The 27583-nt window shown below is 42.1% G+C and overlaps 1 protein-coding gene across 2 annotated transcripts in view; it reads left to right on the forward strand.

Moving 5' to 3' along the window:
* The window catches only part of LOC137423252 (dual specificity protein phosphatase 8), a 107396-nt gene that overhangs the window by 78575 nt on the left and 1238 nt on the right, over window positions 1-27583 (forward strand). For both annotated transcript variants that reach the window (XM_068110179.2, XM_068110180.2), the window contains exons 4-7: window positions 17004-17173; window positions 20682-20841; window positions 23477-23600; window positions 25705-27583. The exon at window positions 25705-27583 is cut by the window's right edge and continues 1238 nt beyond it. In XM_068110179.2, coding sequence (XP_067966280.2) covers window positions 17004-17173; window positions 20682-20841; window positions 23477-23600; window positions 25705-26965 — 1715 coding nt within the window. In that variant the 3' untranslated portion in view covers window positions 26966-27583. The remainder of the gene's footprint in view (window positions 1-17003; window positions 17174-20681; window positions 20842-23476; window positions 23601-25704) is intronic.

Below are 27583 nucleotides of genomic sequence, written 5' to 3' on the forward strand. Positions count from 1 at the left end.
GTGTGGAGGTTAACGGGGACAGAAGAGATCATGGTTTGGGATTGCAGACGATCTGAGATGGTGATGAACAGCTGTTTTGAAGAGCTGGAGGGAAGAATGAGATTGAAGAGAATGAGGTTCCACGGGTGGGGGAAAGAGGAACAAATGAATGGAGGTGAGCAGTGATTATGGCTCCATGTATATATGGATCCAATTGTGGAAAGGTGGTGTAGGGCAAGGTACACATGACCTCCCACTTCCCAACATAGCCCGTGACTTGTGAAAGGGGTACAGGAGATGTGAAAGTTACATTTATCCTCACTAAGTATCGTACTCTATAAAACAAGGCAATTTCCGGGGATCTGAATGCCCATTCCTTTAAAAATCGGTCGAAAACGGCTTCTCCAAGTTCCACCAAACTGGAATTCGTGCTTAGGCCCCGGTCACACATAGGCGGATATTTTGGCGACTACTGGCGACTGCCGGCGATCAAGATTTTTCAGCGACTACTGTCGATTTCGGGCGGTCAAATATGGTCAGGCGGCAGTATGGCGACTGCAGGCGGCCACATTGCGACTGCATTGCGACGACGCCCCGAGTGGGATGGCGACTGTTGAAGATCGACGACGACTGCATTGCGGATGCACGGCGGCAGCGTGGCGACAGTCTGGCGGCTAGATTACGACCGATGGCGGATCGTGGCGAATGCATTGGGGCCGGGTGGCGGTTTACTCCGACGTCCGCAAGACTGCAATAAGACCGCCGGCGATTGGAGACGATTCACACAACTTTTTAAATCTTTATTTCTCTATTTTACATTTCACTTTATTCATTTCAATGATGTATGACATGCAGCATAAAGATGTTTGATGTACAATAAGAAAGTTAATAAAGATGTATCATTGTAATGTAATAATCAAACTTTTCTGCAGGGAGAGAGAATGGAAATAAAGTCCAACAAATTATTTCTACTGGTCCCAAGTCCCATAAATAAAGTTTCCAAAGGACCAAAGTCCCAAAAATAAAGTTCCCAAAAGTCCCAAGTCCAAACAATAAAGCCATATCCTTGTCGGCACCACAGGACCTCACTCCACGGAGACCCTCACACCATCCTGTCTTGCCATGGAATCGTGGTATGTCGTAATGCAGTCGCCAGGCAGTCGTATCTCTGTCGCCAATGGCCGTAACTCGGCCGCCACTAGTCCTACTGCTGTCGTCGTCAGTCTCCCATAGCCGCAGGGAAGACGTGGCAGTTCTTCTGTACTCGATATGCAGCCGCAACAGTGTCGGCCCGTAGTCGGGAAGATGCCGCAGGAAGGCCGTATGGCATTCGCATCTCTGCCGTGCTAACTGGTGGGGCGATTGCGGAGACTATGAGCGACTGGGTTGCGGCCGCTTTACGGGCTTATTACGGATACCGACGACAGCATGGCGGTTCCATCACGACAGCATGGCGGATCTTTTTTGAGGACGACTGAGCGCACCGTTTTTAAACGTATAATTATTATTATTGAGTATGGAGAAACGATGTTAATTCCGAAAACAATTCCTTTCACTCCCAGGGGGAGCAGGTATTGACCAGTATATAAAAACTGCGTTTCTCCCAGCTGCCTAAACGTACCTGTATCAGTCCGTTACTCTACGATGATGGCACCCAAGTTCATTCGAGAGCGTGTTCTTTGATACCCACGGTTATGATTTTTGGGGTTGCATTTCTGCTCTTGCCGGTCGTCTGATATCTGGTATCGTCTTAGATCCACGGTGATCATGTCCAACTAAAACCTCCATTTTAGTGCATTGTTATCAGGGATATTGTATTGTGGAGCATGCCTCCTTTGAATTGGGATGCAAAGCCAGATTTATTCGGCACATACATGATCTCTGAGTGGGTTTTAACAACAGTCGGTACACCACTCTGTAGAGTACCCTGGCCATTCTGTAGTGCATCAGTATTTTTTATTACTTATCATACTGAAGATAGGACTGCATTAACTGGTAAGATTATTTATATTGAAAACCAATATATGGATCGGTGAGGTTCCTGTTTGTTTGAGAAGTGTTGTTTTTATTAATTTACTTACCTTGAATGCCTGATGTTGGCTTAGTGGTTAGGGTGCCAGCTTGGGATCCTAGGATCCTGGGTTTGAATCCCGGTCGATCGCTGAATTAATGTCAAGGGGGTTGACTCAGCCTGTGATCCTTCCGAGGTCGGCAAATTGAGTACCAGTTCATTGGTAATTCCCTGTGTGTGGCAAGAGGCGACTAACAGGGTTGGCGGCAGCAAGGGCATCCGACCATACAACATTGCTTGAAAAAGGGGACCAAGGTGCCCGAAAAAGGCCAACCCCTGCTCTGTGGTGAAAAATGGGCTCCAAAGGTGGTTCTTGAATGAATAATTCCTTTGCCAGGCACTTGCCCATCAGAAAAATGTCTAACATAGAGTGATGTAGGTCTGAATTAGAATTTGTCCATCAAATTCAGTATTTTTGTCCTTGCTGCGTTGCCTCTATGCTGTGCAGCACTTATCGTAAACCCTCGAATAGACGCACACCTTCATCTTCAATTGCGTCGCACACTACACAGACCTTCAAACTACTGAAATTGTGCCACTTCATATGGATTGGTATCTGCATGTCTTTTCACTCACACGCAATCGCTCCGAGGTAACAAACACACCACAGCACATTTCAAAACAAGATTACTGGCCACAGTCGAGCTATCGGCCTGCATTCTTGGTGCATTACATAATGATACACAAGAAAACCCAGACTGATCAGGAGGTGCCACTTGGGCCAATCAAACTCGTACCATCAACACATTCCGGACAACCCAGGGACACAAAACAATCCCTGTCGTTATTTTTTTTCCCCTAACGACAAATTCCTACTTGGTGCAAACATGTTAAACATGACCCTCTGTTCCCTAGTCCTTCCTCCAAGGTATTTTAGCATGACTCATCTTGTGGGTTAGAATGTAATCCCCTGTGCATGAGGCCTGCTCTTTCCTCTCTTTCCTCTTTTGCTTTCCTCTGGTTTGCCACTTCCAGCAAACTAGCTGAGGGGGAGGTGTGAAAAATGGAAGCGATTCCTTATAGCATTGAGAGATGGGGCCAAAAACAATATACAGCACGATGTCTCAAAAGGCTGTAGGTGACAAGAACAAGCCGAGTCGATTTTGGTTCAGGTCCGGATCCAGATCCAGATTGGATTGAAATGTTTTTTTGTTTTTTTTCAAAAGAAAAACCTTTTTCATCATAACTTGAATAATTTTCCTCCGATTTTCATGACGTTGAGTTTCATGGATAGATTGTAGATGAGGTCACGTTTTATGAATTTGCACTCCATATCCCTAAATGTTGATGGTGTAGGTCATATTGTGGTCCAAAAATATGCATCATTGCATCATGGGCCAAGGGTATCACCACACTGGGTAATCGCTTAAGGTATGCTGAGGGAGGCTTTCCCTTGCCCGATTGCTTTGTGATCGCAGATAGGCTTTGTAGTTACCTCACGCACGTGAAGCGAAAAGCAGTCTTATGCAATTGGTCCATGTCCGTCTGTCTTATCAGTTTATGATCGAGGAATAACATTTAAATGGAATGTTATATGTTGAACACGAATCTGAACATCAATAGGAAGACAATTTTTCGTTTTACCGTACTTTATCTATGAATTTGACCCAATCACACATACTCAGACAGGAGTGATATAATATTTTTACTTTGTCTGCCTGGCAGAAAAACAAAATATAAAATCATTCCAAACAATAAACTAACTGTTTTTTGAGGATGCTACAAATAACACAAACAACAGGCACGAATAACTAATGTAACGTGTTAGATAGGGTGATGTAATATACTCAAAGGCAAAAGTTATTGTGACACACAAACAACAAACAGAATCAGTGTTAAACTTTTACTGCCGCGAATGAAATGTTATTACATGGAAAGACAAATGTTTCAAGGTATGGTAACGATCAACAGTCCATAAGAACAGTGCACCTGGCATATGCAAATTAGCCACAACACAAGAGGGGGTTCACAAGCAAGTTCACACAGTCAGTAGCGAGTGTGTCCACCTTGTGCATTGATGCAGGCCTGGCACCTTCGCCTCATTGAGGCCACTAAACGTCGATGAAAGTCCTGGGGAAGATCATTCCATATCCGAGGAAGGATTTGGCAGAGTTCCTGCAGCGTTGTTGGAGGATTCGGATGACGTCATAAACGTCGCTCCATTTCATCCCAGACGTGTTCAATGGGTGACAAATCAGGGGATATTGCGGGCCAGGGTAACACATTAACATTGTTCTGATTAAGATACTGCTGTACAACTCGAGCAACGTGTGGTCTGGCGTTATCGTGTTGAAACGTCACTCCAGGGCCGTTCTGTTGCAAAAACGGTAAAGCGGCCATTTGCAAAATCTCGTCTCGGTACCTCACAGCATTCAAGTTCCCCTCAATCACAATCATTGGCGTCCTTGCTGCAGCTGTTATCCCACCCCAGATCATAACGCCCCCACCTCCAAAACGATCCCCTTCCAGAACACATGGCCTGATGTAACGTTCACCTGTGCACCTGTAGACACGTGTCCTACCGTCAGCTCGGTGAAGCTGTGCCAAATGGTGTTTCTATGGACGTTGAATCGACGAGTAACATCATGCTGCGAGGTACCAGACTGAAGCATACCTATAGCTCTCCATCTGTTATTTTCCCCGAGGCATGGCATGTCGAACTTGTTCCAGAACGATGAATAGAGGTGTTTTTCTGACTTCTGCACTTCTTAAGACTGCATTGAGTGGAAATGATAAGCGTCTGGTTGTCTGGCCTTTTAAAGTGAACATTGCTGGCCATTTTTCTCGAATATGTCATGCTTCTTGCAAATTTCGTGCAATTCGAACAACAACTGCTTGGTTGCGTTTCTTCGACCATTTTAACACACTCTTTCTCTGGTTCAAATCTAACAATTCATTCACAAGATTACCAATGAAAAAATTCCATGTCACAATAACTTTTGCCTCTGAGTATAGAAACGTAAATTAGTAAACGGAAGTAAAACCCGGAATTAATTTATTTATAATTTACACCTTTGAACTTTTGCCTCTGAGTATACAAACGTAAATTAGTAAACGGAAGTAAAACCCGGAATTAATTTATTTATAATTTACACCTTTGAACCTCTCTTTAAACCTTTATTTACCCTCGTCAGAGGAGAAGGTATTGCATTTGAGTCCGTTTGTCTATCTGTTTGTTACTTGCGAAAATCGATTTTTTTTTTTTAAAGTATATTGGCCGGTATTGTGTGTTATTCTGTCTGTCTGTCTGTCCGTCTGTAAATCAGTCACCTACAGGTCATAATTTTCAACCTATCTACACAAAACTTCACCTAATGATAGAGTTGGTCATAAGTAAGAACCCTATTGTCGTGGGGTCAAAAGGTCATTCATCAACATCGGCCAAAGGTCACCAACTTTGTCTAATTTCTGAAATCCTCAATTTTTATCCGGTTGACTTGAAAATTTAAGAGGATTTGCATGTCTGGTCACTGAATTCAACCACCAAGTATTGTTGAGGTCAACATGGGCCAAAAGGTGAACAGAGGCCGAATTTCTAAAATCCTGAATTTTCATCTGATTGACTTGAAAATTAAAGAGGATTTGCATACCAGGTCACTGAATTCAACCACAAATTATTTTTGAGGTTATCATAGGCCAACAACTTATTTTAGGGATCTTGCAAGTATCGTGCTATGCACGACATATTTCTTGTTCTGTCTGTTTGTTTGTCTGTCTGTATGCCAGTCGCCTACAGGTCATAATTTTCAACCAAGCTTCACGAAACTTCATCAAACGGTAGAGTTGGTCATAAGCAAGAAGCCTCATGTTTTTGGGGTCAATAGGTCAATAGGTCTGTTCCCTTGTCCTCTCACTTTGTGAAGTCTTTATAGGCCAAATTTATAAAATCCTCAATTTTTATCTGATTGACTTGAAATTTTTAGAGGATTTGCATACCAGGTCACTGAATTCAACCACCAAGTATTTTTGAGGTCATTATAGGCCAAAAACTTATTTTAGGTATTTCACAAGTATCGTGCTATGCAAGACATATTTCTTGTTTGTCTGTTTGTTCGCACGGACTAAATATGATTTTCTCTTCAACCGTTGATGCGATTGGCAGGAAATTTTCACTGTAGGTGCACACCATGTAGAATTTTTTTCATGATAATTATGATGTCATAGGTCACGTGGTGTGGGCACCATCTTGGAAAGGCCAAAAAACTTTGCACCTCTATATCTCTGAAAGCGCTGCAGAGATAAAATTGAGACCGCTCATTGTAAAGAACTATCCATACAGAATAGCACATGTTAATGATGTCATATGTGCCTCCATTATGACGTCATAATTCGACAAGTACAAAACTTCATCCGATCATGCTGAAATTTATTGAGCGTCATATAGGGATAAATTGGTGGAGAAATAAAAAATAATGATGACGTCATTGGTTACGTCATGTTTGTTTTAACACAAAAGCCTTTAAAAACACTAAAAACACATCCTGGCGAGGGTCTGCTATCTCTGATTGCGCGTGTTAACTCAACTGGAATACCGTCCAGTTGAGTTCATCACATACTGAACCCTCCGGCGTCCGTCGTCTGTCGTCGTCGTCGTCATCTGTTGTCTGTCGTCCGTTAACTTTTCGACGTTAACACTCCAGCGTCCACAAATATCAACCGATTCTGATCAAACTTGACATGCAGCATCCTTACCCCAAGGACCAGGTTGCTATTACATTTCAGCCCGATCCGTTTGAAAAATGGCGGACTTAGGCGACCATTTTGTTTTTGGTCATGAAAACGACGTTAACATTCTAGCGTCCACAAATATTAACAGATTTTGATCAAACTTAGAATGTAAACCCTTACGACACGAGGTAGGTTGCTATTGCATTCCAACCTGATCCGTCACAAAATGGCCGCCATAGGCCGCCATATTGTTTTCAGCTCCGAAACGACGTTAAGACTTTAACGTCCACAAACATTTATGGATTTTGATCAAACTTGGTGTGTGAGACTCTTACCACACAAGGATACAAGGACCTTAAAATTATGACACAAGGTTGTTGGCTTTTCATTTAAGTCAAATCTAGTACAGACAACTGACCTACTTTAAACTTGTCCAGACAGTTCAGTTGAGTTCTGCTTCCCTGGAAGCTCTAGTTTAAATTGAATTATATATTTAAACACTGTAGAACACAAATCGCCTTCATGACACTTCCAAGAACCATGCTATAAATTGATATATCAAAATACAGACTTGGCATTTAATATGGAATTTTTTTTTTGTGGGGTGAACTTACTTTTCAAGATGACTTAGAACCAAAAGTTCATTGGAATTATGTTGAAATTATTCTAGATTTTGTTAATGTGACCTTTAAAAGAAACAAAAACCACATTTGACATTTTGAAGCAAATAAATTGATCCTTGAAAGTGATGTCAACTGATATCGAACTCAATTCACGGACAGTACTGTGTTAAACTTCTGTGCGTTTTCCAGAAGTATATCTTTATTTTGCACATTAGCCAATTTTTTTTTAACAAAAACAAAAGTTAAATTACGACTGGGATTACGGACAGTAAAATTACAGTTCAATACTTCGTGTAACCCCCACGAGCATTCAGGAGAGCACATACACGTTGAGGCATGCTGTTCACGAGATTTGCCAAGGTTTGGACAGGAATCGCTTGCCATGCAGTTACAATAGCCTGCTGCAATTCACGCACAGAGGCAGGCTGCTGGTCGAAGTTGTCGATTTGACGCGTTAATTCTACCCACAAGTTCTCTATCGGATTCACATCCGGGGACATTGTAGGCCACTCCATATGCTCTACACCACGGTCAGCAAGAAAGTGTTGGATCATGCGAGCACGATGAGGCCGTGCATTGTCATCTTGGAAGACAAAGTTTCCTCGAAAGGCTGCATGAACAAATGGAAGCAATGTTTCTTCCAGAATGGCCCTGTGCTTGAACTGGTTCAGGTTTCCATTCAGAACAACCAGGTCAGTTTTGCCCCTGCATGAAAAGCAGCCCAAACGGTCACCCCACCACCTCCAGCTTGGACTCTTGGCACTATACAATCTTCGTTGTAGGCTTCATGCACTTGTCTGCGCCTCGGACGTGGCCATCTTGACGATAGACCAGAAATCTAGACTCGTCACTGAAGATCACGTGATTGCAGTGTCCTGGCTGCAATTGACGGTGCTCTCTGGCCCACTGCAATCGGCGCTGGCTGTGTTGTCTGGTCAGACGTGGCTTTCTCAGGAGACGCCTGGCATGATAGCCTGCTTGAACCAGTCGTTGGTCGACTAGCCTTCTGGATACAGGCACATTTGTCAGTTGCTGCCACTCAGCCCTAAGCCGATTATCTGACTTGGTACGGCCATTGCGGACTAATCGGTGCAGCTGGCGATCATCCCTCCTTGTGGTTCTGCGGGGATGTCCTGGCCTCGGTATTGGAGTAGGGACACCCCTCTCAGAATTTCGTTTCAGGATCTTTGACGCCTGACCATGAGTGATGCCATACTGCCAAGCAATAGCACGCTGTTTCATGCCGGAATTTCGTAAAGCCACCACTAAATGACAAACAGCATTGTCGAGTTGACGGACCATCTCCAGGGGAAGCGGCAATAACTTTTGGAGACATGCAGCAGTTGTTTTCCACTAATACAGAACGCAAAAACCCTTATATACCCGATTGTGAAGCCAATTGTAAAAATGTACCTGTCCGTACATTTTGTCACGCCACCTGTGATATAATACTGTTATTGACTTCTTGCTGCGACAGACAATCAGTGACATGGTTCTTTTAACAAAGAAATCACCGAAGCTTAAAAGAAACTCACCAGAATGATATACCGAGTTCAGAAATTAAACCCAAGTCAAGAAAAATATATATATTCCATATTAAATGCCAAGTCTGTATATAGCATGAGAGGCCGTTGCATGTGAGAGCAAAATATCGGGATGAAGAAGAGGTTGACTATATGTCTATGTACAATACTGATTAACGCTGTCTTATCTGGTGATCAGTGAAGCCTCCATCTCCTAAACTGTGACTCAACGTCGACTTATTACAGTATATAAAGGTGATGTATAAGACTGCTTCTTAGCGCTATATACTTGTGGAGTTTTTTTGTTTGTTTTGTTTTTTACTATATTTTAAATCATTATTTCGTTAAAATTAAAGTATAAACTATATGAACACTGCGTGGGGTAACGTGTTTTATGAAGTCTAGTTTGATTTGTACTCGTAGCATGCTTCTAGAGACTTGCTGCACCAAAGACGAGTTTCGGCTGCAGAGTGGCGAGTTATAAAGATGTGATGCGTGAGTTTAATGAATCCTTCAGCACTTCCCTAATATAGATATAACTGTATTTGCAGCAGGAATTTATAATTTGCCCTAAATACAGTCCCAGAGGTGTGATTTTGGGCCATGGGAGTTTTACCATCCACAAGTAAATGCAGACCTACTTCAAAGGACAGTGTGTTTAAATGATGCTGTTTTTTTGTTTGATTTTTGCAATATCAATTTTGTTTTATTACATTGTATTGCAAATCTAAATGGATACTGTATTTAATGTGTCGTGATGATGTGCAGTTGGTGATGGTTTTTTTTCTTTGGCTTCTTTCAACGCAAAGAACCACGCAGGAGGTCCTGAATTGTCCTGAATGCGACATGTGTACAAAATCCTCCTTTAGCCTCGGAAAATTGTTCCTGTAATTCACATAAAAGTACACGGATGCCGACTTGTGTCCTCTTCCTGCATCTAATAGATTTACAAGCTACTCTCTGAGGTATTTCAAGAAAAACAAAACAAACAAAACCTTTTGAGTTGGATCTTGGCCACATTGTTTGCCAAGTTGAGGATGTGTTGGAGAAATATCCGCACGGAGGGGCCTGGAGGGGGAAGGGGATTGGGAGGGGTTCTGGGATATTCTTGGTGGAATGCACTTAGTTGATTACAGCACTGAGTGGCCATGGTCATGTTTATGGCAAGTGATGCAAATACTCTATGCAAAGCTGGGCCTTTTATTCGGATTGCTTTCGATCAGATTTGGATTCTGATTAAATTTGCCCTCCCAAAATGATATCCTGCTGTGTCTGTATTTCAAGTTGCTAGTTATTAAAGTAATAAAATTGATGCATATTATTTTCCTGATGGTTATTCCTGAAGCCCTAGGTGTATAATTTGTCTTTTTTAACACTTTTGTGTTTGCTGCATTGCGGATTAACTATGATTAGAGTAAAACCTGGGTTATGTGGTCACCTTTCTACCTTGCACAATTAGTCCCATTAGAAAGGCAACTGCATGATTGGCATTTTTTCTTAGCATTGACACGATAATACTCTCCTCCAGTAGGTCTGTCCGTCCGTCCGACGTCCATTCTGGGTGGGGCTTCCTCCATTGAGGGAGGGGCATCACCCTTTCAGGGGAGGGACTCTACTATTTTGTTTGCTATGAAGGCCTCAGAAGCCTCTTTTGTTAGACTCGTGCTTTCTGACTCCCCCATGTCTTTATCTCCACTCTAATTCACCATCTGATTTCATTTTCCAGAGTCGCTAAGATGGTATAAGACTCGGTTGCAAAAAACAGGAAGAACATTGGATGAAAGTTAATGTTTTTAGACAAAAATGCATTTCAAATGAAATTAAGGCCCGTGATATAGAGCCCACTCAGACTCCCTCACGGCTTTATCTCGACTCTAATATACTGTTATGTCGGTAGGGTAAAGCAATATATAGAGTCAGGTAGATCTGAATAGGTAACATGCTTCGTCTGTCGCGATAGGGAATGTACATGTAATAAGTTCTATGTTAGTCCGGTTTGTCGGGGACAGACGAAGCATGTTACCTATTCAGATCTACCTGACTCTAGATATTGCTTTACCCTACCGACATAACAATACCATCTGATCTCTTTTATCATAGTTGATAAGATGGTTTAAGACTCGGTTGCAGCGAAAGGTGAGAAAATCGAACTAATATTGTTGTTTTATTGTTGAAAATGCATTCTAATAGCCATTTATCATGAAATTTCTTGAAATTTTATTCAGTCGCATCGATGGATAAATTAGTGGGGGGGGGGGGGGACAAGGAAGGGGATGGGGAGAAATAATGATGACGTCATCGGTCACGTGGTTTGGCCGCCATATTTGTTTTAACACAAAAGCCTTAAAAATCACTAAAAACATCCTGGTGAGGGTCTGCAATCTTTGATTGCTCTTTCTTGTTAAATATATATATATTTTTTCTACATTTACACATGAATAGTCAGGGAAAATTCCAATATCAGAGAGTAGGCTATCTATCTCTAGGTTGAGCAAAGGCTTTTCTTTAATAAGAGATCCAAGTTGGAGTAGACTGCAGAGGGAAGTGAAGAAAGAGCGAGAAAAACGAAGGCATGATAAAGCCCCAGGGCCAAATAATATGCATCATAGCGTATTGCGGGAGGTGACGGGGCAGATAAGCGTGGTATTAACGTATATCTTCCATAGCTCACTGGAGTCAGGAGAGGTACCAGTGCATTGGAGTGTAGCAAATGTAACACCATTATTCAAGAATGGATCCAAAGAAGAATTGTGGAAGTAGAGACGAGTTAGCTTGACTTAATTTGTGGGAAAGGTTTTGGAGACATTAATTAAGGAACGGATAGGGAAACATTTGAATAATTTAAAACTAAATAAAGGTAGTCAGCGTGGACTCACGAGAGGGAGATCGTGTTACCCTCACCAGATGAGAGGGTATTGATCGCATTTCAGTCCGTTTGTTTGTCTGTCTGTCTGTTTCTTTGTCCGCACAGAATAAATATGATTTTTCTATACAAACGCTGGTACGATTAACAGGAAATTTTCACCACAGGTGCGTCTCCTCCTGTAGATCTTTTTTTTCCTGATAATTATGACGTCATAGGTCACGTGGTACAAGCACTATGTTCGAAAAACCGAAAAAATTTGCACCTCTATATCTCTGAAAGCGCCACATGGAGAAAATTGAGACATGGCTGATTGGAGAGAACTCTCCATGGGGAATAACATATGTTAATGATGATGTCATAATTCGACAAGTGCAAAACTTCATCCGTTCAAGATGAAATTTATTGAGCGTCATCTATGGATAAATTGGTGGATGAAAAAATTATGATGACATCATCGGTCACATGGTTTGGCCGCCATTTTTGTTTTAACACAAAAGCTTATAAAAAACCACTAAAATCACGTCCTGGCGAGGGTCTGCAATCTCTGATTGCTCTTTCTTGTTTAACAAATGCATTGGAGTGCTATGAAGTAGTTTCTGATTGGGTGGATGAGGGAAGCGCAGTGGATTTAGTGTATCTAGACTCTAAGAAGGCATTTGATAAGGTACCCCATTGGAGGTTGTTAGCCAAGGTGAGGGCTTGTGGAGTGGCTGGTTGGATAGCTAATTGGATTATAAGCCGGTTTTTCATCAATGTCATCATCACACTGCTCCATTGTGCCTACAGACTGAAAACAGCATTGACTAATCATGAATGATAAGGAGGTTCCATGTAAGACAAGTTCAAACTCTGTGATTGGGGTGACACGATATTCAGAAGAAAGTTTGCATCGTATATCGGGTGTCCGCAAATTTATTCTTCCAAATTCAAACTGTAATAAAAATGAATGAAATTGGATACTACGATACGGTTTGATGACTATGACGGAACATTTCTCAAAAATCTTATTTATTTTTTTCGCTTCCAGATGTCGCTTCTGACGCATGACGTCACGTTTACTGCCAATGGCATACCGACAAGAAGAAGCAGTTGTCTGGTTGAGAGGGTCACGGAAATAAGGACAAATACAAATTTAAAAGACTAATTGGATAAATACCCGATTGCTCAACTACAAGTAATAATTACTAATGGCGAAGACGTGAAGTTCGGTAGGAACACACTTTTACCTTGTTTTCGTGCATGACTCGACCCGTGTTGTACAATGTGCTACTCAGACCCAGGTTCTCCCACAGCCCGCATATGATTGTGTGTCTGAGCTGAGTGAAAAGTTGCCGATTCTATTCAACGACAGTTTTCCATGGATTTGGGCAGTTCTTTCTGAGCAACCCTGAGCAAAAACCACCAGGTTGGATGCCATTTTTGGCCTCGTATTATTCTCCGGTACCTTCCAAAAGTACAAATGCGACAGAAGACAGGATGGTAGTTCTAAAGCATAGAACATGATGAAACGTGAGTTTATCGGTAGGAGAGGATACACATTCAAAGTCTGAAATTGCTCATAGAAATAGCATATTGAACATCTGTGGGACATTTTGACCAGATGTGCAAGAGAACCAATCGCCCCCTTCTCTCCCCCTGTCCCCCACCATCTTTTCTGTCCACGTGTATGTCAATTTATCCATTCTTTGAGCGCAAAATAGCAAGTCATAGACCATTATCCTTGCTGCTTTCATAAGGTGACAATGTAATATTTGTTTCGCAGCAGCCGACTCAAACCTATTACTGGATTTTACATCTTGTGACTTTTTAAAATGGCCCTCCTTCCCCCACAGTGGCCCTTCACCACATGAGGCTCTTCTTCATGTGACACCACAGCTGAACAAATGCAAATGCATATCTCTTTTTTATTATTTAAATGAGTTTGCACATTTTGAAAAATCCAAAGATTTGGGTGTTGAAGAAATTATTTTGGGTCACATACATTATAGTATTATACAATTCTGCCCTTTGGCCTACTTCCAAAGGCAATCGGGGCACATTTTGTGGACTTCTGAAATGTAGTCAAAATGAAAATAAACAACAAAGTAAACGTTTTCTTTATTTTCAAACTTCCCTTGTCACGAGGTTGCATGATGGGGGAAGAAAGGGGTTGGGGTTCACCAACTTAGTGACAAAAATTTAATGACTTGATTTAAAGTCTCGCCTCATCATCAGATAATATTGTCACTTGTGTTCTCGTTATAGATGCACCTGCAAATGTTCTTGACACTCATGGCAGGTGGATGTTTGTATGAAGGATTATTTTACCCATGTGCTGTACATTCCAATATCTGATAACATTACATTTAATTGTATGATATTCTGGAGCCAAGTTAGTCAAACCTCTCGTTGACGATTAATTGGGCACTGGACACAAATTTCCCAACACCTAGCTTAATGTGCCTCAGTAAAAGGTGAAGAGATATTGGAATGAGTGAAAGGTGATTTGGTGTGGGCTGGTGCGAACATTGGCCATACACCAGTTATAAAAGCAGATGACAAGTGTTGAAATCGCCCGCAGCATCTTGAATCTGAACTTACGGGCCGACTTTGCGATACTTTCATCATGTTCCGAACACAATAACTAACTTTGCACGCAAACTAAGCAAAGGTGTTAATTGAGAAATTTTGTCCAGCTCTGGCTGTTTGTTCTGGGACATGCTAAAATGGTCGGGTTCAAACTTTCCGTGCTTAAGCCTTCCGATTACATTGCATCGTAGAATGTAAATATCGCCCTGGTAAGACTGTCGACTTTGATCAGCGACACTCATGTATGTATACACTTGTGAAAGTTACAGAACCATGTGTTGAAGAGTTATAATTATTTTTATTTGTTTGCATGATCTCGACTTGTGGGAGAGGTAGAGCAGAATGGCAGGGAACAAAATGGAAGGGGGAAACACCAACAGAGTATTTTTTTTTTTTTTTTTTTTTTTTTTTTTTGGTGTACAAGGTCGAGGCTCGTGTAAGAGCTAACATTGATCACAAAAAAGACAAACTGACACATAAAACATATGATAAAGGGAGCGGGAGAACAAGATGGAGAGCAGGGACATGGGGAGATCTGTGGGAGGGGGAGGGCTTGGGGGGGGAGAAGGCAGGGGAAGGGGTGGGGGGGGGGTGGGAGAGGTATAAAACACATGGACACTGCTAGGACTTCCAGAAAAGAAGTCGGTATTTCAAAAAAGTGGATCTGGGGTGAATTAACAGGGGTAGAAAAGATCAAGGTTTTGGAAGGGGGAAGATAAGAGGCAGTGGCGGACAGCTGTTTTAAAGACCTGAAGGGAGGAGTGGGATTAAAGGGGTGGGGGGAGTTTGTTCCAGAGGCGGGAGAAAAGGGGAATGAAAGAGTGACGGTGAGCAGAGAGTCTTGATTTTGGCAGTTTAACCAGAAGAGGGTTGCTGGCAGATCTTGTGCGACCTTTAGGAATATTTGGGGGACAGAGCACAGAGAGAGCTGGGGGAGCTGGGTGAGTATTGCAATTATTGCGAGTGTTGGTGCGAGTGAGAGCAGGGGGAGGGGGATAAGGACACAAGGAGAGTGAACTAGCTGTACACAAGATGAATGGAGCACAGCAAGAAGAGGAAGGGGGAAGTGGGGATGAAACAGAAAAGAATAAACCAACTGACAACTAACAAACTAAAAGAGCTTCGGGAATGGAGGGGGGGAAATCACAAAAACCTGGAAAAATGGTAGTGCTAGGGAATGGGGGCATTTGGGGGTAGAAAAGATGAGTATGGATATGGGATGGCCTGGGGTTGTGTTGAACAGTTGTCTTGAAGCCCTGGAGAGAAGAATGGAACTTAACAGACTAGGGATGTTGGTTCCACAGGTGAGAGAAAAGAGGAACACATTAGTTGAGGTGAGCAATGGACCTGTATTTTGGGAGTTTAACAAGAGGAGGGTTACTGGAAGACCAGGTGTGTCCCTGAAGAAACCTGGCAGGGACAGAGCCAAGAAAGGATGGGCAGTATTTTCATGGAATCTGAAAGATCATTGATGAAGATGAGGAAGAAGACTGGGCCGAAGACACTGCCTTGTGGCACTCCAGCCTTGACAGGGAGAGGAGATGCGAGGATCCCGTTAAGAGCTACACACCGAATATGGCAGTGGAGTAAGTCAGGGATTCATGGGAGGAGTTGGACGGCCATGATCCAGAGAGACGGTCCCGATCTCGTGTTTGAGATTGAGAGATTCCATCCATTGTTGGGAGAGTGGGAGCAGCATGTCCAAGGTAGAATGATCGAGTCTGAAACCAACCTGGCGATCAAGTTCAGGCCGTTAGAGAAAAGGAAGGATTTCATGTCGACGACAATGATCTTGCTTATAATTGGAAGCAAGCTAATAGGCCTGCGGTTAAGAGGATCCATTTTTGCACCATGTTTGTGAATTGCAGTGATGTTATTTGCTAGCTTCCAGGTAGACGGACACTGACCCAGAGAGAATGATCGAGTGAATGGAGCAGAAATAGGATGAGCAAGAGCAGCAGAAGAATTTTTTTTAGAAATCTCAGACATTAAACAGTCGGCCAAGCGTTCACCTTTAAGTAACAGTGTGCTCACCTATTTAAAAGGTCTTCCTGTGTGTTTTGTTCGATATTTTTTTTCATGGAAGTTTGCAGCCGGTCTCAAAAGCGCGAACAATGAGCGGATTACAAACTGAGCTTTGCTGCACAATAGTTGGTCCCTGAAGGATCTTGCCTCTTCAGAATGATGTTTATCCTGTTCCAGGCAGGTTTCTGCTTGCTCTCATCCAATGGGAGATCCTCACAATGGTGAAGGAGAGCAAAGGGTTTCTTTTTTCCTTATGGCCAAGGGGAACGCATCGACCTTTCTTTCCTTACAATCAATTGCAGCAGTAATTTTCAGTAAATGTCGAGAATCACGATAATAAAAGACCTCTAGGTCAGATTCTGGTTATGCTGCAGAAATTTCTAATGAGCTTCGTGAATGATTTTTAGAATGAAACGACAAAAAATATTCGAATTTGATCATGTGACATAATGCGGCAGCTCCATAGTAATGACTCCTTCATCTTAACAATCTCAGTGTCATCATTATCAAAGTGGTTTCCTTTTTCTGTAAGTGCAGAAGAAAGGCAGTCACGAGATCATTTGGTGGTGAGGTGAAATCATGTACACATAGACAAGTCTGAATTCATGAAGTTATTTCATTCTTCCTTGTGTGGTTGTTTCTAATGGCGACTAACGTGTATTTATTGCTGCAATTTACAGGAGGCTTTGTGGCATTCTCGGCCTGCTTCCCCGACTTGTGTGAAGTGGCAAAGCCAGCTGTTCAGCTTCCCATGAGTATCTCACAACCATGCCTGTCAGTGTCCAACCTGGGCCCTACCTGCATCCTCCCGCACCTGTATCTCGGCTCTGAGAAGGATGTCATGGATGAGGTACGTTTCTCAGAGGAGGAAGATGATTCCTTGAATTGTTTGTAGTTCATTGATAGATATTGGAATATGGATTATTTTAACTCTTCCTCTCCCAAATATGTTGATTTCCTCTTTGGCGAGAATCCGACAGGAAATGTAGCTCATTGTTGAGCTCTGAGTTTGATGCTGTCTCAATCGAACTATCAAGGCAACCTGAAAATTTGCTGGCAGGGTGTTGCATCTTTGAGCACTAGATCCTTCAGATGGAATATTAAGCCTGCTGTTCTGTCTTCTAGCACTTAATGATCCAAGATACCTTTAAAAAAGGGTAGGCTATTGTGTGCTATACCTTTTACAAATCCTAAATTCCTGCTTTGATTGAGGCGGTTGCTTTAGCAACACTCGATTCACAACTATGAAAAACGTTCAAGATTGGTCATGGTTGCCTCATGACCTCCAGATGGTTATAGCGTTACAGGAACAACAACTGTTTGGCAAAGTCACCTCAGGTCTACAATGGAGTTATTTACATATTATGTACAATATGCCACATCAGAAGCACTTTCCTACTGATTAGCTATTAAAAGAATAAGGGTGAGGCCTATAGATGTAAAGAGAAGATTAATTGAGGAAAGATGACCTTTGCCTGAATCATTTCTATAAGGCCAATTTTCCCCACCCCTTCCCCTCTCTTCTCCCCCAATACCACATACCCCACTCGCATCCCTTGCCCCTTGTTCTTAACTCCACTATCCTTCCCTTACTTTTGGCATCTCTTCCTTCCTCTTCCTTTTCTCAATTCCTCCATTCTAGCATGTGTAAGTATTTGAAGGATCGAAACTTCAATGATATCTTGGTGGGTGCCCACAGTTGATTCTCAGCTGGATGGTCAATTTGATCATGAATCATTCAATGAGCTGAAGAAATTTTTCAAATATTTTTCTGTGTACTTTAGGATTTACTTACAAATGGTCCAGATTAATTTGTAGGGTATGCTATGGTTTAGATACCATTTACTACTCTGGATGTTAAAATAATGAGATAATGGAGGCCAAAACATTGAGGTGGCGTCAACAAATTACATCATTTGGAGGTTAAAGAGGAAGTTTATGAAAAAGGATATCACGCAAACAATGCGTATGTAATTATACATTTACTCTCATTGGAGGTTTGCCATACGAGTCTATGACACTTGTATAGGCAAATAATGTTACAAGATATCATCGTATCATGTCATCGTTTCTATTTGAATAAACCTACATTTGTCGTTTCACTTAGGAATATAAACAATGATGTAATTAAAGCCAAGGCAAAAGATATCCAGTGAGAAAATAGCAAGTTGGATTTACAAAAGGAAGATCAATTGTTGAGCAGATCTTCACTCTTAGAGAAGTTTGAGGAAAAAAAGAGGAAGTATACAAAGCCCTATAGTATTGCTTTTATAGATCTTGAAAAAGCCAGTGATTGAATTTGGAGAGAATGTGTTTGCAGAGTATTAGAACACCAGGAAATTCCATTATAAATGGTAAAAGTACTCAACAAGTTGTATGAAAGGAGATGTAGCAGTATTATTTATGAAGTAATGGTCTAGTGGTTCGCACACTCACCACTAAGCTGTCCAGCCTTGGTTGGCATCCCGACCCAGCTATAAACTGTCATCCCGGTGTTTCACAGGCAGGGTGGTTCATCAACGCGTGTGTCATCCCTCTGATGGACGTTAACCTGGCATCCCGTCTGCCAACATTCATTGGTGTGTTGAAGATCCCACTGTGTTCTTCGTGAAGAGTGGGCGAGCTATTGCCAGCACGATGACCAAATTCCAAAATTCTGCCGTAATCAGCATTATTGCATCAGCCGTGCCCTCAGCCAATGATGCTACCCCGCAGCCTTGTGCTGCAAGCAAATGAAGAAGAAGATTTATGAAGGAAAGCTTGGGGAGTGCTTTGATTTGCAACAAAGATGGGAGTTAGACTAGGATGTGTTATCTCACTGGATTGGAATTCTTCAACATATTTATGGATCAGATTATGTGTATGGTAATAGAGGATGTACGTGACAATGTAACGATTGGTGAAGAAACTGCGCAAATCTAAACTTCCCTGATATTATAATACTGTTTTGCAGATATGAGAGAAATCGTTACTGCATTAGTATTAAAGATGGAATAAATAACTCAGTATTTTGGATTAACAGTTAGCAAAGCAAAAAGTAAAGTAATATTAGTGAACAGAAAAGAAGGACAAATACCTCAAATAGAAACTAGACTGCATAATTTAAAACGAGTAAATCAGTTTAAATATACTTGGGTCCATTGTAACATCTCATAGAAAAAGGACAAAGGGCCTAACAAGAACAAGGACAGGAGCTACAAGAACCGATAACACTTAGTCACTTTTGTGGAAAAGGAGGGACATATTGGAAAAGGTAAAAATGAAGATGACATTGATGTACCGATTTTGATTAATGGATCATCCACATGGACCCTTGTAAAACAGAGTAAAACTAGAATGGCATTCGGTAGAGCGCAAACCTCCGCCAGGCTGAACAGTTTGCATTTCGTATCCCACTGATAGGCCGGATCTGGATTCAGACCTGAACCAAAATCGAATCGGCTTGTTCTTGTCACCTGTACAACTCATTCACCAAGTTTCGTCCAAATCCGTCCACAAGTTTTTGAGATATCATGCTATATATGTCGTTTCTTTCCCCATCTCTCACTTATGAAGAATCACTTAATAAATTAAAAACTTCACATATCCGGATCTCGATCTTCATCAAAATCCAATAATTTCGTCCTTTTCACACACCAAACCTCACCACCAAGTTTTGTCCAAATCCGTCCGCAACCGTTTGAGATATCCTGCTCACAAACAATCAGACAAACAGGGGTGAAATATATAACCGACGTCTACCATCGGTAGCAAAGGTAATAAACAAAATTCCTTTGAAATGCAGTTATTGAGAAACATGCTAAAGATAACATGCTAAAGGTTGTTTTATCTGAAATTAAGATATCGGAGAAAGACTTGAACAAATTCCAGTGAGTGTGAAAATAAGTAAACATGGAATATTTACGTATTCTCATGAATGAAAGATTTATGGTTTGTGGACATATTGAAAGGATGGAGGAGGAAAGCCGAGTGAAAATAATATACCAAAGCAGGATGAACGGTATATGATATGGATAGATGAGTGGGTACACGAAGAAACATATGGAAGCAAACAGTAGAGGAGGATCTAGTGGAAGCTGGAATTACTATGGAAAAAGCACATCTTGCCCAATATAGGAGAGGGTTCAGAGCTGTGCTTCACTTATCTCATGGTGTTGTTGTCACTTATCTCTTCGCTCAGTCATGTGCAATCTACATATGAAGTTGTAAAAAATGGCAGTATTTTGTCCCCCCCCCCCTCCTCCTTATACTCGCATCTGCAAACTCTTCCTTGCTCCTCTTACGTGTTTCACTCTCAACCATCTCTCAATTTGAGTCATTTAACTCTCTATTATTCGTGTGTGTGTGCGTGTGTACAGGATGTGATGGTACAGAATGGTATCACTTTTGTCCTTAATGCCAGCACGTCATGTCCCAAGCCAGACTTTGTTGCCATTGCCAATTTCATGCGGGTCCCTGTCAATGACGGTTACTGTGACAAGATTCTACCGTGGCTCAGCAAAGCGGTCGACTTCATAGGTGTGTTGCTTACCAGTAAGCATCCGACACAAAGTATGGGAGGGTAAGGCTGTAAGGAAAATAAGTGTGACTGTTGGGTTAATCCTGGTAAGTGACAGTCGAAAACCAGGACATATTTGTGGTTTGACAGTCACATAACTCTCCAGAACTGTAAGTCAAGTTGTGAAATGTAGTCGACGTATTCATAGTCCGGCTCTCAATGAATCATTTTGCCAAGGTGAGACCAAATATAAGCAGCATAGATCAAAGGTTACTCTACCATAAAGTATGGGATACTACACTTTATAGCCAATTTGATTATACCATGCTGGTCTTGTGGTTAACACTGCAAAAAATTAAGACTGAATGGGCTTCAATTTGTTGAATAACCAGAGCTCTCGGTGGTCTACCATCCTTTCAATAACACACTGATACCTCCTGTATGGTAGCTCTGTAGAAAACACTGTAGACCTGGTAGCTTTGTATGGTATGGTAGCTTTGACCAAACACTAGAAATATTCCCAAAAATAAAATTTCCCAAAATATTCCCAAATATATTCCCGAAATATTCCCAAAAAATGGTATGGTAGCTTTGAGCAAACACTGTACAAATATTCCCCAAAAATTACCTTCTCTGCAACAGACCATATAATATACCAAGTCCAGTCGATGCTGGTCATCAAAATTCTGGAATAGACTATTTAGCAATAATACTGTATAAGCATCTCAAACCACACCATTTGAATGTTATGCAAACCACACCAAATTACAAATTCCTGCCATCTTGAGTTGAACGTCAAGCTTGACCAAACAGTTCGTGAAAGATTTGGACCAAAGACATTCCCGGGCCAACCCACCAAGTGCGTGGGGATAATTGGGTCTGTAATAGTAGTACGAGTAATAGTTCTAGTATTAGTGATAATCGTAGTATATAGCATACATTACCCATGAGCAAGGACACAATCGTGTTTTTTTTTTTGGGTCTTGAGAAAAGTATCTCAAGTACTGTATTTGAAATGTGTTATGTTATTTGAACAACCGAATATTAAAATGTCCAACATATATAAGTAATTTTCTATCGTATAAATGTGCTGCATGTCTGCAAGTAACTCCAGGAAGTTCAACCCACTGTTTATTTGACAATATTTGATTTTTTTTAAATCAAAGGTTTGTGGTGTGGTGGTGGTAGTATCAAGCAATGCTTGAAAGCATTCTGTGAATTTTCAAGACTAGTATACGCACTAACTACGGGAGGAGCAGAAAGGGCCAATTCCTCTTTGGGTTACATAGATTACAGTCGATCTATGATCGGGTCTCAAAAACATTGGGTGTGTGTTCATTTACCAAGTTTCTTGTGGAGAGATCGCCAAGTGGTTTAAGCATTCGAGCAAGCACTCCATTCAAAACCGTTAAGGAACGGCTGGCTTGGCAAGCGCTAGCTAGCTGCTTGGTAAATGAGCACAACCCGGGCTTCCTCTCTTTCAGTTTCGTGTTAAACAGCGGGAGCGAGTTTCAAAAGTTCGCGACAAAAAACGCCATGTTAGCGCCAGGAAGGTCCACGTTATTAACCCGACTCTTGTGGGTTATCTAGAGTACAGTAGATCTTTGCTCAGTTCTGTAAGTAAAACGTACCTCACGGATGTCGGGATTCCTCCAAATTTCTTCATTTAGTGTTATAAACAGCATTAGCGACTACTTAAAAAGCTAAGCATACGTGTTTGTGGTGTATAATATTTTTACCGCTGGTCGAGGCCGTTGCGCCGTTGCTCCCACGAAAACGTCATGACAAGCTATTTATAAACGTTGACTCGATGTTTGTTCAAGGAGGAAAAACACCTTGGGGAGGTCGGATATTAATGGTATTAATATTGTTTTGTCATAACATGGATATTATGCTATTATCGTGAGTTTTGTTATTCGAAGCGGCCTTGGAAAAACGCCACGATAAATCTTCTTCTTTGGGAAAACGCCATGATAAAGCTAACTTAAAATTGATATACACCTCAACATGCAACCCATTGACGCCAATGGTGGGGAAAACCCGCTCGGGGGAGAAACTCCCTTGGGGATGGGGGCAAATGAATGTGCTACAACCTTCATTATGTAACCCTTGGTCATCGTGTCTAGTTTGGTTGAGATTGGATAAGTAACGACAGAATGTATTGGCGTCAAAAATTCACAGACAGACACAGATGGCGTATTTTAGTATGATGGCAGTGAATGGCTTCATGTGCCTGGGCCCTGGGGTCAGCATTGTGTAATGACGTTTTTGGTGAATGAAAATGTCACACAAACTGAAATTTAAGGATCAGCTGTATAGTTTGGTGGTGTTCGCGATAAGCGCAAAAAGGTTTTAAAGTGGAAGTGAATCAGTAATGGCTGATCAACATGCTTACGCACAATCAAATGTTGTGACACCGATGCACACTACTATGTTAAACATTTGATTTTAAACAATCGCCATATCCATGTACTGTACATGATATTTCAACACAACTATACATCAGAAGTATAGATATTTTTCCTTGGAACAAAGTCCAGGTTAACCCTCAAGCACCCTGATGATGACCTCCATGACGGGTCCATTGTTAGTATTACTCGAAGCTGCTTTGGTGTGTTTTTGATTGCCTGTAACAATTCACCGTATGACCCGCAGATCGAGTGAAGGTGTGTAATAGCCGTGTGCTTGTACACTGCCTGGCTGGCATCTCCCGCTCTGCGACCATTGCCATTGCCTACATCATGAAGACGATGGGCCTTTCATCTGATGATGCCTACAGGTATAACAGAGTATTAAGGAAGTTTGAACAAAATAATGGAGGAAGGTGGGGCCAAATGCCCTTGCAGGAAGGTGTGGTAGTGCCACCCCTGCAGAAATACTGTATATGCAGTGCATTCAGAAAGTATTCAGACCCCTTCACTTTTTTCACATTTTGTTATGTTGCAGCCGTATGCTGAAATCGTTTAAATTCATTTTTTCCCTCATCAATCTACACTCAATACCCCATAATGACAAAGAGAATACAGGATTTTAGAAAGTTTTGCAAATTTATTAAATAGAAAAACTGAAATATCACATTGACATAAGTATTCATACCCTTTGCTATGACACTAGAAATTTAGCTCAGGTGCCTTCCATTTCTCTTGATCATCTTTGAGATGTTTCTACACCTTGATTGGAATCCACCTGTGGTAAATTCAATTGATTGGACATGATTTGGAAAGGCACACACCTGTCTACATAAGGTCTCACAGCTGACAATGCATATCAGCGCAAAAACCAAGCCATGAGGTCGAAGGAACTGCCTGCAGAGCCCAGAGCAGGATTGTGTCGAGGCACAGATCTGGGGAAGCCTACAAAAAAAATTCTGCTGCATTGAAGGTTCCCAAGAGCACAGTGGCCTCCATAATTCTTAAATGGAAAAAGTTTGGAACAACCAGGACTCTTCCTAGAGCTGGCCGCCTGGCCAAACTGAGCAATCGGGGGAGAAGGGCCTTGGTAATAGAGGAGACCAAGAACCCGATGGTCACTCTGGCTGAGCTCCAGAGATCCTGTGTGGAGATGGGAGAAACTTCCAGAAGGACAACCATCACTGCAACACTCCACCGATCTGGCCTTTATGGCAGAGTGGTCAGACGGAAGCCTGTCCTCAGTGAAAGACACATGAAAGGCCACAGAATCTTTTTTCTCACAGTCTGAGAGTCCTTCTGGTGCTTTTTTACAAACTCCACAAGAGCTTTTTCAGTTTTTTTAGTTTTTTCTTTTTAATAAATTTGCAAAACTTTCTAAAATCCTGTTTTCTCTTTGTCATTATGGGGTATTGAGTGTAGATTGATGAGGAAAAAAATGAATTTAAACGATTTCAGCAAAAGGCTGCAACATAACAAAATGTGAAAAAAGTGAAGGGGTCTGAATACTTTCCGAATGCACTGTATATATATATATATATATATATATAATGTAATCAGAAAGAAGGCACACTGGGCATTAAAAAGGCGAATCCTTTATTGGGCCTGACGGTTAAGAAGCAGTCTAGTTTCTGTCCTCAGAGGCAGGAATGAAGAAACAGTTTGCAGTACATTATGTTGTAGTTTTAATTTTGGGGTTTAGGAGGGGCTGAGGGGAGGGAAGCAAAATTTGGCTTGACGTTTTGGATTCTGGATTGGGCTGCCTCCACCTGTGTCTGGGGGTGGTTGTTGGCCTGCGGTGTTTGCATAGGTGTCTGTGTTGGGCTTGGTAACCCGGGTTGAGATCAACATACCTGTTTATCGCCCGGTTATCCAACCACCATGCCTCAATTACCGTGCGGCTGGCCTTGGAGCTGGGCATCCCCACGACTATGGCTTGTCCATCAGAGAGTACGGTGGTACTCTTTATGTAGTTACCTTTTTAATTTAGCATAAAAATTTTTTTTATTCACTTGTATATTAAGGTGTGGTGCAGGGTGACATTGTGTTGTATTTTTTGATTAAAAAAAAAACATTTGAATACGTTTTGGTGTTCAGTTGAAATTTCTCTGTTGAAATGGCATTGCCCACCAAAATACCCATTATTTTATAATTGGCTTCATTATAAAGAGTGGTTGTCTTTATATTGGGACTATACCATTTGATGTGTTATTTAACTTTTGTCTCATCGTAGTTTTGGATTTATGACTATGTATTTGTATGAATTATCCTTCACACGACGTTTGATATGTATAACTTGGTATTATTAGTCCCAACACTTAAAAGTATTCACTTTATTTGCAAAACAAAAGATGAATGGCATTATACAGCACATGATTGACAAATTTCAGAACTAGGATCGGGAAATTTCAATTTAATTTATTTATTTTGTGACTACCTCCCAATTTGTGACCTTCAACCCTTTTCTCATTTCAGGTTTGTAAAAGAACGCCGTCCCTCTATCTCTCCAAATTTTAACTTCCTTGGGCAGCTCATGGAATTTGAGAAATTGCTGTATCCACGCAATGGAGTGACTAGAGTCCGGCTGTCAAGAAACCATCCTGACCTACCTGAGTCGATATTGGTATTGGCCAAGAACCAGCAAGTGCAGCCTGTCTTCAAGATTTCTGCGTCACCGTTGGCACCAGTGGATACCTGTAACCCACCATGCCCTTCACCTGAACGCCTGCAGAAGTGCACACGTCTCAAACGCTCTTTCTCTCTGAACCTGCGTGCAGTTGTTCATCCTCCCTCTGACCCTGATGCCTCACCTTGTGCACTGACTCCCACAGAACTTGCTGCTCGTGCCCTTAATGGTGTGAATATTGGAGGGCCCGTCTCTGAACCAGGTACCAGTTCTCCTGAACCTGGTTTCCCTGGTCCCAGTCTCTCTGGTCTAGGTCCCTCTAGTCCAAATTCTTCTGTTCCGAATTCCTCAATTCCAAAACAACACAGGAATTTGTCGGCAGGAATGAATGGAACTGTAGAAGAGGCCCGGCAAGTAGTCCCCAATGGTGTGACAATGCACCTAAGCCGCAGTAAGGTGACAGAGGCATGTGGACAAACTCAACTTTGTTTACAATTTTCTGGCGTTCATCAAGCACTGCAGGAAAATGGACGGGAAACGGAGGCTGGTGGGTCTTGCCCCAGGCTTTTGGTGCTACAACTGAAGCCAAGTACACCACCTACGCCACCTACCAGTCCTTGGGATTTACCAGATGATATCTGTCCCTTTCCATCCCCATCCACATGCCACGAGTCATCATTGCTTGATTGCACTCCTCCTGGATTCCCTGCCCCTGATAAACCCACCTCGTACCCACGATCAATTAACCAAGCAGGCACGGGTCTTTCCAAAAGTCACTGTTTCTCTTCACTGTCATCTACACCTTTGTCCTCATCGTCGGGATCATCATCGTCATCATCTACCCCATCTTCTTCCTCATCTTTACCCCCCCTAACAACTGGAACAGCAGCTGGAGAGGTTGTGATGCTACCAGGACAGCAATGGCTCAGGAGCAAGGGAGATGATGGTCGGGCACGTGGTCGGCCTGAAGAGGCTCCACCTGAGAAGCAAGTAAAAAGGAGAAGCTGCCAGATGGAGTTTGAAGACCGAACAGGGCCTGAGGCTGCAACTCATGAGGATTTGGGCAAGACTGGGAAGCAGTCGAGTCTCGAGGCCATTGAAGTCCTCTAACGGACTCTGAAAAAATGGCCTCCTTGGTCAGACATTAGTAATTTCTCACCGAGTGATGTTTCATGTCTCGATCCTCTCTCAACTCACTTTAGAACTTCTCCATCCTGCATTTCTCATTTTAGTCTCTCACTCGGTCTCAAGTGTGGATTTCCTCTGACATTGTGAAATAAGCATCTTGTCGGAAAAGGATCCTGGCTCTTGTCGCTGTCGTTTCTCACGGTTCTTCAAAGGATTTTGACTTTGAATCTCTCGAGATAAACCGGAGTCATTTCCCCCCTGCTTGTGGAGCACAAAAGGACACTACGGCAAGCAGGAGACGTGGTATGCGATGCCAAACTTACAGGGCCGTAAAAGACAGCTCCTTTATCATGGTGTACATAAAGTTGTAACTATTGTGAAGAATTTGAATACGTATGAAACATTTTAAGTTTCAAGTCCAAGCAATACCTCAGGTATAAGTTATTTATTGAAATGGATATTCATTGAAACGAAGAGACACTCAGGCCTGCTCTCTGCCCTCGTCCCTTTGGTGGCAGCTGAAAACTGATGTGGATGCCCCTGGTGAAATCACCGTCACGTGTTGGTGCATTGGTGCTGAGAGTGTAAAATTAGGTCCCA

The sequence above is a fragment of the Myxine glutinosa genome, chromosome 3 (genome assembly GCF_964187855.1).
Source record: "Myxine glutinosa chromosome 3, kmMyxGlut1.1, whole genome shotgun sequence".
In the NCBI taxonomy this organism is placed as follows: Eukaryota; Metazoa; Chordata; class Myxini; order Myxiniformes; family Myxinidae; genus Myxine; species Myxine glutinosa.